Below are 15,642 nucleotides of genomic sequence, written 5' to 3' on the forward strand. Positions count from 1 at the left end.
TACGGCATAGCAAGTTCTTCCTAGCACTACCTTGGTGTTAATCTACCACCACATCCAAAAGAGGGTGTCGTCCTACCACCGCAAGTTCATCATCAGCGTGAGGGGTTACTATATACCACCTCACCAAAATATACAGACCATCAAATAGTTTTTGAGCCCTAGCTACACAAAATGTACGTCGTCATCGTCGTCGTCGTCGCCACCGCCATCGCCATCGCCGTCGGGGATCATGCACACTCACAGGCAGCACTACTCTAGTAGTAGTGCTTGCCCAGCCAGCTCCTCAGCCACAACACCCTGTGAGCGTCGGCCATGGCAACGAATCCAACACCCTGAGCCTTGTTGTCAAGCAGGTGGCTAAGAGCCGCCATGAGAGCCTCGTCGCTAAAGCCACCCTGGGTCATGACAGCGCCATACAGGTCAGGGTGGACGTCGAGGGGCTTGCACTCCCTGATGGCTGTTGCCACCTCCTTCACCGCCTCAGTCATGCTGCAAAAGACATTGATCTCCTCCTCCATCAGGCCTCCTCTCTTCCTCTTCCTATCATGGACGGGGTCAAATGGCTTGTCGAAGGGCTTCGCAGCGGGCTTGTCAGGGCCATCAAGGACCTCGACGTCCGGGGTCCCAGGGAAGTCTGGCATGGGAGAACCAAGAGGCTCCCCCGAGCCCATGGCATGCTTCCCAGTTGCCAGCCCGAAGGAGAAGATGTGCTGCATCTGGCTGTAGTTCTGTATGGGTGTGTTGAGGAACTCAGCGTCCCTTGGGTGGTCCTAAGAATGAAACACAAGTGTTGTTAGTTGCGATTAGGAGTAGGCAATGGTGGACAGTATGAAAAGGAAGAGGGCTGTGAGCTAACCGCGACATGGCCGGCGTAGTGCTCTGCCTCCAGAACTATGGAGCAAGTGTTCTCATCCCATGAGGCGCCGCTAAGGTCTCTCAGCTTGGACACTTGGATCCATCGACTTCTCCACTTCCTCAGGTGGTTGTACACCTGGGTGGCAGACACCTCTTGCCCACAGAACTCGAACACCTGCTTCGCAACGGTGTTCAAGTGCACCTCCTTGAAGCCCTTGTCAGTCCTAACTCCACTAGAGATGAGCTCACACATCTTGTTCAGCACGAACGTGGACATGAACGGCTGCCACTTCATGTTGTTCGACCTACCATCCTTCTTTGCCTTTGCTGCTGCTAGCTTGAGTGCAGCGGCAGCAGCAACAGCAGCAGTAGTTGGCTCAACGAGCACTACCGGCACATAGAGGGAATCAGACGCGAACACCTCTGAATCAGGTGCCATCTCGGACATAGGCTGCGAGTCCTCGACAAACGATGGAGCAAACTGGTTGTCGGACACGACAAGCGTCTGACTAAGATCTTGCGTCTGCGTGGTCATGTCCTACAATCGTAGCACGCATTGACAGTAAGCCCAACACACAACATACCGGACAATCCATGAAAGCAGAAGCATACATGTACATGGTTCATCATTATCATAGTAAGCACATGCTTCATCGCTATCATACCAAGTATACCGGACAATATATGAGCAGGAACATACATCTACAGCAAACATCATGCTACAAATGGATCACCAATACCTACAAATCACATATCTAAGCATGATTCAACACAAGCACAAGGTTCAACTTCAAACTCTACTACTAATCTAGCCTACCACATGCTTGAACATCTAGCCCTACCACAAATTGCAACCGCAGCATAGCAATCAACCATATCAGCTCACAGATCAAACCACTAATCAACCATGCATCTAGATCAAACCCTAGCTGCAGCTCAGATCTAGCTAGAAGGAACAGAGAGAAAAGGGGGATTGAAATCACAGAGGCCATGGCTGCAGCTTGAGGACGAGGGGGGGCGGTCGTGGAAGATCAACGCCGGCCGGTGAAGGAGCGCCGATGTCGTGGACCGCTGGCCGATGAAGATGCGCCCCTTACCTGCTCGTCGGTGCCGATGCGTGTCGGCGGGAAAGCTCGAACGGAGGGAGAATGGTGGCGGGAGTTGGGGCGGTGAGGGAGGGGCTAAATAGGGGTGGACTCGGCGGGAGGTGAGCCGAAATCCTCCCGCCGATTTTTTGGCGACGCGGGCGAGCTCGCGCCATCTCCCCTGTTCGCACAAGGGGACAAGCGCGTCGCCCTCCCCCGCCTCGCCCGAGCCAGGCTCGCAAGCTACTGCCGATTCGGGCGTTTCCCCTGGGCCTGGCTTAGACGTGCTTTAAGGTTCGTACGATGCGGGCCGCACAATGAACGCGGGCAACCAAACGGGCCACTTTCTTCCCGCGCGGGCCAGGCTGGGCCTAATGCGGGCAACCAAACACGCCCTAAGTGGTCGGGGTGACGCACACGGGCAGATGGACGAGCATTCGGATGGGTTGTCCCGTTTAAATGTTTTAACGATTCCGGTTTTGGGAATCTTCTAGGTGGTTCCCAGCCGGTTTTTTCTGGTTTTGGAAACCTTCTAGGAGGTTCCTTATTCGGTTTTTTCTATTCCCCCCTTTTCCCTTTTTGTTTCTTTTTCTTTTTCTTTTTCATTTTAACTTTTTCTGTTGCTTTTCTCTTTTCTTTTCTTTTCTTTGCCCTTTTCTTTTTTATTTTTCATGTTCTTTTGTTTGAAAATTACAAATATTTATTTGGAATTTTATACGTTTGCAAAATTTGCTTTCATTTTCAAAAAAATTCAGGAATTTTAGAAAATGTTGTCGTTTTCAAATTTTGTTCAAAATTTCAAAAAATGTTTGTGTTACAGAAAGTCTTTCTGGAATTTTGGAAAAAATTGTTCATAATTTCAAATAATATTCGTGTTTCAAAAAATGTTCAGTAATTTCATAAGAATGTTCTCGTTTTTAAATTTTGTATGTTTACATTTTCAAAAAATATTCAGGAATTGTAAAAACTGTTCTCCTTTTCAAAATCTGTTCAGAATGTCATTCAAAAAATGTACAGGAATTTTAAAGTATGTTTTCAGTTCCAAAACTTGTTCACAATTTCAGAAAAATATTCGTGTTTTGAAACATGTTCAGGAATTTCAGCAAATGTTTTTCTTGTTTTAAAAAAATTACAATGTCAGAAAAATTTCAATTTTCCCATTTTTTTACGTTTTAGAAAACTGTTAGGTTTTGCAAAAAATGTTCGTGTTTTTTCTAAATTCGGATTACATAAATTGTTCACATTTAAAAAAAAAGCTTGGAATATTTTTTTACGGCATTTCAAATTGTTTGAAATTTTCAAGAAATGTTTCTAAAATGTGTTTTCAAAAATCTCAACCCTGCTGTGTGTTGTTATAGAGTTTCACACCTTAATGTTCATCAACAGCTTTGTGGTGGAGTGGCTAACTGGTCGCGGTCTGCAGTCTGGTGTGAGCGAGATTGTGTGATCATATCCTAGCGTCGCCTACTTGTTTTTCGTGGGTTTTTACGTCGCGACACAGGGAATACAAGCGGCTTTCGCGTCGGTGGGCCGGCTCAGTCATGTGTCGCCCGTGTGCGTCGAGCTCCTGTTTGACGCAGAATACATCATATAGGAGGCCCCGTTTGCCGCAAGCATGCAGCAAATGGGTTTTCATTGGGATCTGTTGTCGTCGTACAGGATCATCCCCGAAACAACACTCGTTGGGCACCCAGCAAACTTGGCCCACGGGGCAGCGCCAACGCGAGACAACGTCCCCAAACTTGCCGCAAAACCGCATCTCGAAACTCAATTCAGCGTTGTGTTAAAGCAGATGCAGCTGGGTAGTGACTGCAGTCCTTCGTTAGCAGCATCAGGTTCTGCTATTCAATTCGGTGCCCGGGCTCATCTGCACCCGGTGAAAGAGTAAATTCGAAAGAAATAAAAAAAATAAAAAAATTAGGAGGAAGATGTTCCAATAATGTTTGTGCCAAATTTCAGCTTGTTCGGACATCTGAGGAGCTCATGGCAAAATAGACAAAATCGGTCAAAACAGTACGTGAACAATACTTTTTTACAACCCCAATATTTGTTTTTTTATTGAGAGCTACTGAAATGACGTCACACACATGAGCATCTAGCATCACAAAAAAGTTGGATGTTTTGATTTTTTTTTTACTATTTTAAACGAATTTACTCTTCACCTTGGGTGCAGATGCACGCGAGAGCCAAAACGCCGCGTCCCATCAGGTATCCCTAAAAGAAAAGGTTTCAGCATCACGTAGGAGGTGACTTTACCCAAGCAACGAACCGAACCATGGTTACTTCCAACTTATGGACTCGTCTAATATTCAAGTGCTCGGACCTCTGCACAAACTAATTCAGGCAAAACTGTTAAAAAAGAACTACTACACCTAATTCAGTAGAATATCGTCCTCTTGGCTTTTTGCAGGTTCAGAAAGAGAGAGAGAGAGAGAGAGAGAGAGAGAGAGAGAGAGAGAGAGAGAGAGAGAGAGAGAGAGAGAGAGAGAGAGAGAGAGACAGAGAGAGACGAGGACTGTGCACAGCAGGGACGGATGGCCGCCGCCGACCAGTGTGGCACCACCTGCCAATAAAACAAACTCCGGAACGTGCCAATGTTTTTTACTCGTCTATCTAATCCCTCGAAAAACACCATCCAGTCGTGTTAACACAGACGCACAGTGAAACAGTCACACGGATGAGATGGAACTGCACCTCTGGCCTCAACACATGCATCCATGTCTGAATGTATGCACCAGCCGGTGGAACCGGATCTGGATGACCCGGGCCACTGTGCGCACAGTCGAAAAACTTATGGCCGGCATGGGGACGAAGATCGATCGGAATCTTCGATCTACGGCAGCTTTTCATCTCTGCATTACAACACCACGGCGATCGTCTGCTGTCAGGTAGAGACGGCGAGGCGGGGATGCGTGCTGTCGGTCGCACAGATCATCGGTCCGATCTCTTTCTTACTGGCGCACAGGAGCCAGCCAGGCCGGCTTTGCATAACTGCCACTGGGGGAGGCCTGACTGTGCGAGTTGAATGCTCGCTTCAGGCTTTACGTCTGGTAGCTAGATCGGCCGCTTGTGATTTAACCTGTCCCAGTAAAAAGCTCTGCATTCGCGGCTTTGTAGCCAAGTTTACTGACGACTTGGCATGCATAGATGCTCGTGATGATTCAGCAATTCATTCAAAGATAGATAGAGTGGTGCAGAAAATGACTTGTCATATTCAGACGTTGAGAAATTCAGGAAATTGGCGCACAGTGCAACCTGCTAAACACCTTCTTTCTTTGTTTTGAAGCAGTGCCTACTTGAATTTATTCATGTGTTAGTGATTGTGACTGATTTATTCCTTTATTCTCATATACGAAGATCAAGACGCCTACTACATACGCTACAGTAGTACGACCGAAGGGTCGATTGGTCGTATATTCCCTTCCTCCAATGAATGGTCTGTTTTGTGTTTTTCTTCCTCGGACACTGGTCAGAAAACGCACGTCTTTTCTCTTCCATAGCCTGAAGAAAAATGAGAGGTTTCTCTCGTGGCCGGCCGCACGATCGTAAGGCGTCAAGCAGGAGTAGAATTCAGGACAAGATAACGCACGACGAATTGCATGAATTCATGGTCGATCGGCGACTGCACTGCGCGCATGATTTGCCGTGCATGCATGGTACATGGCGGGGCGCTCATTGAAATTTCCTTCTACCCCACGCCACCACACCCCACCGCGCCATGAATTTCACATGTGCCCCTGTAACGAGTACATCCTATAGCTACTGGCACAGCAGTACCACCTCATATGGATGGCGCCATGAATGAGTGAATGGGAGCCGACCGGGCGGTAGCTGCCTACGCACGTACTACACGGCGGACGGTGTAGCTTTGCCGACTATGGTATATTTAGGCGGGAACGCGTAGCTCTTTTCAGCTACGGGTTCCTTGAGCGACAGCGAGCGTCGACGGCCGTTGAGCCGTAATAGTGGCCAGCGGCACAGTACATGCTATCACGACGGAATTATAACCATATCAAGCTTTTCTTTTCTTTTCTGGTGGGAGTTACCGGTTGGTTGGCATTCATGGCGAGGGAGGCCTATTGATTAACCTCTGCCAGCCGGCCGGCCTCTCCGACGCTAGCTTGCTTGCAGGTAGGACGACTGGCGGTTAGTCAGGGGCCCGGCCAGGCGCGCCCAAGCTAGGATGAAAAATGGATGCAATGTACTCCCATGGCGTTTCGAGTTCTACTTCTCCTACAGTGGTGTGGTGTGGAGTCCATGGACGGACGCGCGCGACGACTTGTGACTTGTGATGCGAGTCGCTTCCGCTTTGTGGTTCTGTATCGAAGAAAGTGGCAGAGGCTACATTGGCAAGAAAGCCATCATGGACTGAGCAGCTCTGCAGCTGGTGGTAGAGGTAGACATTCTCGAGTTAATTTTCACTGCTACGTTACTATCTGTAGTGTACTAGTAGTGTGGTCACGACTGAGAAGAAGATCCTTCATTTCAATTTTTGATCGATGTGGTACTGTTAGTCTGGTGATTTTCCTCATCTTGGGATTAAATGACCATTAACTCCGGTTTTAATTACGGAGTAGTGGGAGTACAAGTCGATCGTTTTCTCGCCGGCAGTACTGAGATCAAGCTGTCCGTGCTCCATGTCCTGGTTTATGGTTTATTAGTAACACTGGAGCACGCATAGATCGTTGGCCGGGCAAACTATCTAGAGCCCGATCGAGTCTCCCCAAACAGAATCCAATGTCACTCTCATGGACATAATCTCTTCTCATCCACGGAACGTAGGTGCAAATGTTCTAGGGTGAACACATCTCTCCCTCGACGTTGCGGCGTCCTTCGAGCCAGAACGAGGGGATAGGATCCCTCTTCGGCAAGGGAGAAGAAGGGCAACTCCTTCTTCATGCGGCCCTTCATCTCCTCTAGTTTAGGTGCCTGAAGTTTGGGTTGTGTTGTAAGATGTGTTTCTAGGGTTCTTATATCTTTCAATATGTTGATGTTTTTTTTTCTCTTTGTAAGTGGAGTTGGGCGTTGTGCTTGTTTTTTGTAATCCTGGTCAGTTGATGACTTTGTTAATTCAAAGTCAGGCTCGTATTGAGCCTCATTTCTTAAAAAAAAAGGGTGCAAATGTTTTTCAAACTAGACACGTGGCAAGTCGCAAAACTCTTGAAGTAGCTAGAGAAATAAGAGAAGAAAAACGACAAGCGGGCATGCAGGCCTCACTAAGGTGCGTCGCCCGAATTTCTGAAAGGCTATGCGGATGAGGCCTTCTCTTCGGGGAGAGCTCCATTCTGCCGTTGTGCCTGCTCGATCTCAAACCGATCAGATGAGCATGAGCCGCTCGGTTCGTAGCCTCGCAATAATAGGCGGCGTCAGGGCCGGCACGTGATTCGAGGCAGGTGCCGACGCTCGAGAGTGAGAGCCAAGTGGCCGGCGTTGCACGCCAAGGTGCCCCATTTAGCGCCCAACCATAGTGTGTCTCCCGGTCCATGCACCGACCCGCTTTCGACTCCTCATCGGAATCTATCATGTTTGCTTCAAAGTAAGCAAAAACAAGAACGTCAAGAAATTTCACTATGGCATTTGAATTATAGTGTTGTGCACAGTGTCTGCCATGGATGTCGTCGGCAGGAGCGGAGGTACCTGGGTGGCGGGCGGATCTGATAGAGTGCGGTGGTTGCGTAGGCCAAGATGGGCAGAGAAGGGCGGGATTTGTGAAAATACTGGGGCTTCGGGTGGGCTTTTGGGGTGGGTCTGGAGAGTTGAAGTCCGTCGTGGTGGATGTCCGGACTCCCCGGAGCTCCCCCGATTTAGGGTCGGTCTATGGGATTCCGGACATCCGGACCGGTCAGTCCTGATTTGATGATCTGTTTTGAATGGTTAAAAGTGTCCAGAGACGACGTAATCCAGACATTTGCAGGTGTTTTGGTGATGCGCGTTGGAGATACCCTAACATGGGTTTAATTGGGGAGCACTCATACTTAGTAGTACACGTCATTTTCTTGCCGGCAGTACTGAGATTAAGCTGTTCGTGCTACATATGTCCCCGTTTAGAAGTAATAACAAGTGCACTGGAGCGCACATAAATCGTCATCAGACAATTAAACTAGCAAGAGCTCGATCGAGTTTCTCCAAACAGAATCCGATGTCATTCTCATCACATGAACATCCTCTTATGATCCGTGCATGGGTGCAAATGTTTTTCTAGCTAGACTAAGATCCTCATGAATCATGAGCTAGAGAAACGAGAAAAGAAAAGAAAAACAAGCGGGCACTGAGGTTGGCACCCCGGGCCTGCGCCGTCTGAATTTTCTGAAAGACTGCGACGAGGAGGCCTTCCATTCCGGCGCCGTGCCGGCTCTCAGGTCGATCAGATGAGCCGATCTGTCTGCAGCCTCCGGGCAATAATAGGCAGCTAGCGCCCCCATCGCGCGCAGGGCCGGCACGTGATCCGAGGCAGGAGCCGACGGCGGAGAGCGAGTGCCGAGTGGCCGGCGTCGCACGCCAAGGCGCCGCATTTAGCGCCCCCAACCACCGTGCCATCCATCGACCCGCTTTCGCCTCATTTAACGCGATCCGTTTCGGGTGGTCCTAGTTAGCCAGCCAAGCTAGCTGTCTCCCGCCCGCTAACCCACTAACCCACTGCCGTCCGGCCTCCTTAACTCGGCGCTCTGAGTGAGTGAGGTTGCGAGACAGCTAGTGAGAGTTCAGTCTGGCCTCTGGCCGCTATAAGAGGAGGCATAGGGCGCTCGCCACCTTTCGTGTCCACGACGTGCGCGCCTTGCCAAGTCGCAGCCACCCACTGGAGCTCGCCAGTCCCATAGCTACTCGCGCGACACGAGTCGTCGTGCCCAAGTCCTCTCTGGCCACTTAGCTATGGACGCTTGCTCTCCGGTCCTCCTCGTCGTCGGGGCGCTGCTCCTACTCCTCCTCGGGGCCTCGGCGCCGACGGCGTCCGCGGCGCGCGCCTTCTTCGTCTTCGGCGACTCCCTCGTCGACAACGGCAACAACAACTACCTCATGACCACGGCGCGCGCCGACGCGCCGCCCTACGGCATCGACTTCCCCACGCACATGCCCACGGGGAGGTTCTCCAACGGCCTCAACATACCCGACATCATCAGTACGTCTCCAGCGCGCCTCCTCTGATCTAGCTCAGCTAATCACAGCATGCCTCTCTCTCTCTCTTTCGTTAGTCTGTCGAGAGATCGAGCAGTTCTTGACATTGCACGCATGTTTGATCAGGCGAGTACCTCGGGGCAGAGCCCGCGCTGCCGTACCTGAGCCCCTACATGCGAGGCGAGAACCTGCTCGTCGGCGCCAACTTCGCGTCCGCCGGCGTCGGCATCCTCAACGACACCGGCGTGCAATTCGTAAGCTCCACGCGCACGCACGCTTGAATCATGTAGTACGTATCTATATGAAATGCAACGGGGAGATGACAATGCTGTGCGTGTGGGTGCAGGTGAACATCATCAGGATCGCACAGCAGCTGCAGAACTTCCAGGACTACCAGCGGAGGCTGGCGGCGTACATCGGCGAGGACGCGGCGAGGGAGCGCGTGAGCCAGTCGCTGGTGCTCATCACGCTCGGCGGCAACGACTTCGTCAACAACTACTACCTGGTGCCCTTCTCCGCCAGGTCCCAGCAGTTCGAGATCCACGACTACGTCCCCTTCATCATCTCCGAGTACAAGAAAGTCCTCGCGGTAATTTATCTTTACTTACTTGCCACTAATTAATTCCCAAAAATACATAATTTCTGCTCCAAAGCATACTTGCATTTGTAAAAAAAAAGTGCACTCCATCCAAAATGCCAAGATATACTAAAACATGCTTCAGCATAATCCAACAAACATGATTAATTAGTTTTACAAAAAACATGATTAGCATTGAAGTAGAAAATTTGTCAGGACGTTTTTTGTCTTCTATTTTGTCAGTATGGTCTACAAGAGTGGTTGGCCTAAAATTCCCAAAATTAGACAGGGAAACGAAATGCTTGCTGCATGCCGCACGCTGTCTAGAACAGTAGTGGAAAGAGATGAGTCTGTAGGCTGCCCGCCTGCCTGCCTGATATGATGGTGAGAGAGATGGGCGGTAGCACCGGTGAACATTTGTTTGAAGTGGAGTCATTTTTGGGTAGTACGTTCAGCAAGCAACAAACTGACACGGCCTGTAGTGTTCTGCACGCCGAATTCAGAAAGCACACTGTTTCTGGCAAGAGTTGGACCATGAAGCGAGAAACGATTTTATTCATGGTTGATAGCTAGTTTCAGTAACTGTCTGAGACATCTTCACTGCGGAGGCTGAATCCAAACACAGTATCAAATTTACTAGCTCGCACTTAAGCCCACAAGTGCTGTTGGTAAGATCACTCGCATCCATAGTGCATTCTCAGTTCGAGATGAGTTTTCAGTCAGTAGTGGTACTCCTATTTCATAATCCAGCTAGAGATCAGGCATCATCAACTTAAAGAGCTCAAAACAGCAATAGGAAATGTTCTACCCATAGTATTTCCAAAGTAGTAGTACCGCAATATTTACATTACGTGGAGCCACAGAGAGTACTCCTACATTGAAAGGAAATGAAGACCGATTCAGGGCAGTACCACAACTCTTTGCATCGGTGCAGATCTGAAATCCTTGGCATTTATGATTCATCATACTAGGCTCCAGTGACGATAGGCCTAAACATTTGGCACTGCCCTGCCGAGTTTCCCAACCGAGAAAACTCAGTTCTTACCGTAGGGAGGGAGGGAGGGCTGGAGTAGTGTTGTCTGTCTCGGCATCCATGGATCGTCTGGATGCAATGCATGCATGTTGGATGTTGCCACCAACCACTCTGCCCATGCAATCAATATAGGCCAACCAGTGGACAGCAGTCGAGTACACGGTACACACGCGCGCACCACGCCATACGCATCTGTCATGCGTCTCTCTCCGCAGTAAAAGAGCAGCAGGCTCGCGTTTTAGTACTGTTTTTTTACTGTTGTAGTACCACCCATCGAGAGGTTGTCACGATGCATTCACTCCTCCCACATGCAACAACTGTGGCGCTCGATCGTGCATGCATGCACCTTCGTCTTCGTGTGTGGTACTCCTACTATCCATGCATGCATGCTTCGTTTCAGCTACGTGTAGGGCGTGGGTAGAGGCTTGGGTCGGGGGGGTGGCATGCATGCAATGCAAGATGCAACGGCGCGAGCTGCTTGGTCTTGTCTAAGTTGTCTTACACCGAAAGTAAGAGTCCCTGTTTGTTTCCAAGGACTTATTAGTTTAGGGACTTAAAAAAGTCCCTATAAGTCCCATCTAAACCAAACAGGAGGGACTTATAGGGACTTAAAATGGGCATTTGGGACTTATGAAATAAGACTCTCAAGGAGAGTTTTATAGGGACTTATAGTTGTAATATGGTCTTACAGGGACTTATAAGTTTCAGGAATCAAACAGGTAGGGACTTTTTAGGGACTTGAGACTTATAAGTTGGGACTAAAAAAAGTCCTAGGACTTATGAACCAAACAGGGCCTAACTGACCGTGTGGATGTGGAAATGGAATGGAGTGCAGCGGCTGTACGAGCTGGGCGCCCGTCGCGTGATCGTGACGGGGACGGGGATGATCGGGTGCGTGCCGGCGGAGCTGGCCCTCCACAGCCTCGACGGGTCCTGCGCGCCGGACCTCACGCGGGCCGCCGACCTCTTCAACCCGCAGCTGGAGCGGATGCTGACGGAGCTCAACGGCGAGGTCGGCCACGACGACGTCTTCATCGCCGCCAACACCAACAGGGTCAGCTTCGACTTCATGTTCAACCCGCAGCAGTACGGTATGGTCTCGTCTCGATCAAACAAAATTCGATCATGCTGGCATGCAGATCTGTGAAAGAAAGAGAATTAATATGAGCGCTGGCATGCAGGGTTCGCGACGGCCAAGATCGCGTGCTGCGGGCAGGGCCCGTACAACGGGATCGGGCTGTGCACGCCGGCGTCCAACGTGTGCGCCAACCGGGACGTGTACGCCTACTGGGACGCCTTCCACCCCACGGAGCGGGCCAACCGTATCATCGTCGCCAACTTCATGCACGGCACCACCGACCACATCAGCCCCATGAACCTCAGCACCATCCTCGCCATGGACAACACCAGGAACTAGTCTTCCTCTGCTTGCTACTAGGACTAGTCCATGGATCTGTGCCGCCAACCTACATATATAGCTACATATATATGATGCTTAATTTGTTATTGGTCTCTCCCTATGTACCTGGACTGGAGCGGGTGGTCAAGAGTTTTTGATAGGTCCGTCCTTGGTTTAGCTGAGACTTGAGAGTAATTTGGGTGTTTATTTTCTGTTTGCTGCTCCAGATTGTTTAGCAGAGCTAGTGGCTAGGAACTTGTAAGACAGTGGTTTATGCTGGAATGATTGATCCAAGAATTCGTTGTAGCTTGTGAACCTTTTGTTTTGTCAGTAGCTTGTGAATTTGGGTGCTACACTCCTAGTATGGGGTAACTTGTGTTTTACTGCCAATATTTTGCTGGATTGTTCATCGAGTTTAACCAGGCTCACTGGTAAAACCACTGAACATAATTACTCCATTGTAGATCTGAACCCTCGACATGGGGACCGAATAAACAGGGGAGGGCAGAGGATAAATGATTCAGAATTCAGAGCAGTGCGCACTTCACCAGAAATAAAATTCAGGGCCTGAAATTCTCACCTGATCATTCCTTGCCTTCCCAGTTCCAGTCACCAATCAGACGAGGAGGTGCTTGTTTTTTATGTCCGATTTCCGGTCATATTACTCAGAAGCTGCACACCCGGCATGCACAGTGGCGCCTGCACTTGCACTTCAGAACTGTGACCATGATTGTACTTCAGAACTGTGATTTTGATTCACATGCCGTAGGTGTGTTGTTTTCTTGTTCAAGCAGGAGAAATGCACAGCTGGGGTATTGGTTCCGAATGGGATCAGCAAAAACTGCATATCAGGCAATGTAAAGGAAAATGGATTCACAAACTTAAAATTCAGATTCATACATATCACCCTTTCGGCGTTAGACTCCTAGTAGGAGGTTACTTGTGTTTTACTGCGAATATTTTGCTAGGTCGTTCATCGAGTTTAACCAAAGAAGTTTCACCGTAGTCACTGGTAAAATCACTAAACATAAATACTCCAGTGTAGATCTGAACTGCCGAAATGGGGAACGAATAAACAGAGGAGGGCAGAGGATACAGGATTCAGAATTCAGAGCAGTGCGCTTCACCGGAAAAATATTCAGGGCCTGAAATTCTCACCTATCATTCCCATGCCTTCCCAGTTCCACCAATAAGATGATGAGGTGCTTGTTTTTATGCCCAATTTCCAGTCTTATTGCTCAGAAGTGGCAGAGCAGCACACCTGGTATGCGCAGTGGCGCCTGCACTTCAGAACCATGACTTTGATTGAACGGCCTGCATCTCAGAACTGTTGTTTTGATTTCCATGCCGTAGGTGTGATTTCATGGTGACTTGATTGTTTCCATGCCATAGGTGTGTTGTTTTATTGTTCAAGCAAGAGAAATGCACAGTTGGGAGGTTTGAAGCATTGGTTCAGTTTGGGATCAGCCAAACTGCATATTCGGTAATGCAGAGGAAAATTAATTATTTAAAAATTCAGATAATTCATACAGATCACCGTTCATTGCTACAATTATAGTCAGCGAGTTGCTACTAGGTTTCCCATGAGCCCTCCACCAAGTTCGTAGTGCTTGGCTGAGGAAAACCCTGCTTCTGTGGCTAACTTCTCCAACTCCTCTCCTGGACAACAGATAAACAAAGACAAGCTTGATGTAAATAAAGGAAGGTGATAAAATCGTGAAAGTAGTACATAGTCATTGGTGAAATGGTACATAGTCTACTAAATTATCGGACAGGTCGTGACGTATTTTACATCTTTTCTATCTTTAATATAATACATGCAATTCTCCTGCATGGTTCGAAAAAAAGAAATGGCACATACCACTCCATCGTTTGGACCAAAAGAATTCACTATTATCTTAAAAAAAGCAGATGATATGTAGTACATCTATATAATGTCATGGCTTTGCACATGAAGGAAATAGATGGTATCCTAATGTACTCCATCAGGACAAGTTGAGATGTCTGTTGATGTACTTGTGCTATCAGAGTAGCAAGTTTTGAGATACACCACTCTTGTTTTATTCTTTTTTCTAGGTGCACTCTAGTTTAGTTCTTAGACACGCATTATGTATCACATGATGACGTGATATATTTTCTGTGTCATGGAAGTTTTCACAGGAACGAAACATTATGTTCAAACCTGTAAGATACTGTGATATCGAACTTTTCAAGTACTTGTACTCTTCAGTAAGTCCATAGCTACTAGCCAGAGGAACGACCACATTATCGATCGCCCAACTCTGTCCAAGAAAAAAAAATAGTTAGTGAGAATTGTTAGGATCAGTTCCAAAGTCTTATATGGGGCATGAAGCCAACATATGATTCTGCTACAATGTCATGGTGGAAAAGTGGATGATTGGTCTTTGTCAGAAAAGTTTAACAGGCCAATTCATCTGTATCATGTATCCAAGATGGGCTGAAATTTTACCTGTAACGATGCCGTGAAAAATGATGAACTCTTGTTAAAATCTAGAACAGATGCTCGTGATCCTGTAGTCCAGTAAAACCAAATCATGAGAATTCATGCTGAACTGGACCAAAACTTGAACCGTACACCCAACCTGGTTTTAGGACTCTAAGAATCTCTTGCATTGCTTTGGGTTTGTCAACCACATTGCGCAATCCATAACCAACCGTAACAGCATCAAAGTAATGGTCCGTGAAAGGTAAATCAAGTGCATCGCCCTCGATCCATCTGCGACAAAGCATGTCTTAGCCAAGCACATAAGCAGTTAGCCTGATCAAAAGACAAGCACATTCTGCATATCCTCACAAAGCTGCACATAGCAGGAATTTCAGAATTCCCAAGCTCTCACATTGGGGGTGCTCACTTGATGTTCTTGTAGCAAGCCTTCCAGCGTTGGTCCTGCCGGCTAGCAGCGGTTTGCAGCTGCTGCCCTGAGAAATCGACACCCACCACCTGTGACATTTGAGAGGCTGGACCATAAGATTGCCATCCCCAAAAAGATTGCTTGGATATTCTGAACCCTGAAGCCAGCCCGACATTTCAGCAGAGTACCAACCTCTCCGTCTAGGCCGACCTTCTGGGACAGAAGGAACGCCAAATCGCCGCTCCCGCAGCAGAGATCAAGAACCCGATCCCCTCTCTTCGCCCTGATGTTCAGAAAACAAAAAGTTCCCATCAACCAGTTGTCTTCTGAATTCACATTACCGCGACTAGCACCAGGGATGTACATTGACCAAGAGACGCAGATGCGCTTCCACGTCCGGTGCTGCCCCAGGCTAAGCACGTCGTTGAGCTGCAAGGGACACGGCACCGCAGCGCTGTCGTCAGCACAGTACGTATTTGCCAATGCAGCGGAAAGAGGGAGGGGAGTGGGAGGTACGGACATGGTCGTAGACGGGGGCGATGCGGCTGAAGAGGGCCTGCCGCTCGTCGGCCGCGGAGGAGCAGCGCACGGCGACGGAGCCGCGGCGGCGTCGTCTTCGGTCGCCGGCGTGTCCAGACGCCGCCGTCGGCCCGGCGGTCACGGGAATCGCCGCGGCTAAGGTGCCCATCGGTGTCCGTTTGCTCGCC

The 15,642-nt window shown here is 48.9% G+C and overlaps 2 protein-coding genes across 3 annotated transcripts; one reads left to right on the forward strand and one right to left on the reverse strand.

Moving 5' to 3' along the window:
• Positions 1–8,636: 8,636 nt before the first annotated feature.
• On the forward strand, positions 8,637–12,368 carry LOC123053857 (GDSL esterase/lipase LTL1). Its single transcript, XM_044477441.1, has 5 exons — positions 8,637–9,057; positions 9,180–9,307; positions 9,400–9,642; positions 11,499–11,754; positions 11,845–12,368. Exons 1-5 carry the CDS (start codon positions 8,811–8,813, stop codon positions 12,078–12,080), a joined length of 1,110 nt encoding a protein of 369 aa, XP_044333376.1. The 5' UTR covers positions 8,637–8,810; the 3' UTR covers positions 12,081–12,368.
• A 1,181-nt stretch (positions 12,369–13,549) lies between these two features.
• LOC123053859 (2-phytyl-1,4-beta-naphthoquinone methyltransferase, chloroplastic) lies at positions 13,550–15,637 on the reverse strand. 2 transcript variants are annotated; one of them, XM_044477444.1, is made up of 8 exons: positions 15,456–15,637; positions 15,300–15,364; positions 15,128–15,218; positions 14,936–15,024; positions 14,666–14,799; positions 14,533–14,594; positions 14,245–14,344; positions 13,550–13,721 (listed from the first exon to the last, which is right to left on the reverse strand). In XM_044477444.1, exons 1-8 carry the CDS (start codon positions 15,621–15,623, stop codon positions 13,621–13,623), a joined length of 810 nt encoding a protein of 269 aa, XP_044333379.1. In that variant the 5' UTR covers positions 15,624–15,637; the 3' UTR covers positions 13,550–13,620. The 2 variants fall into 2 exon arrangements, with proteins under 2 accessions (XP_044333379.1, XP_044333378.1); XM_044477443.1 differs by having other exon boundaries at positions 15,128–15,457.
• Between the last annotated feature and the right edge of the window lie 5 nt (positions 15,638–15,642).

This window comes from Triticum aestivum, chromosome 2D (assembly GCF_018294505.1).
Source record: "Triticum aestivum cultivar Chinese Spring chromosome 2D, IWGSC CS RefSeq v2.1, whole genome shotgun sequence".
Taxonomy (NCBI): domain Eukaryota; kingdom Viridiplantae; phylum Streptophyta; class Magnoliopsida; order Poales; family Poaceae; genus Triticum; species Triticum aestivum.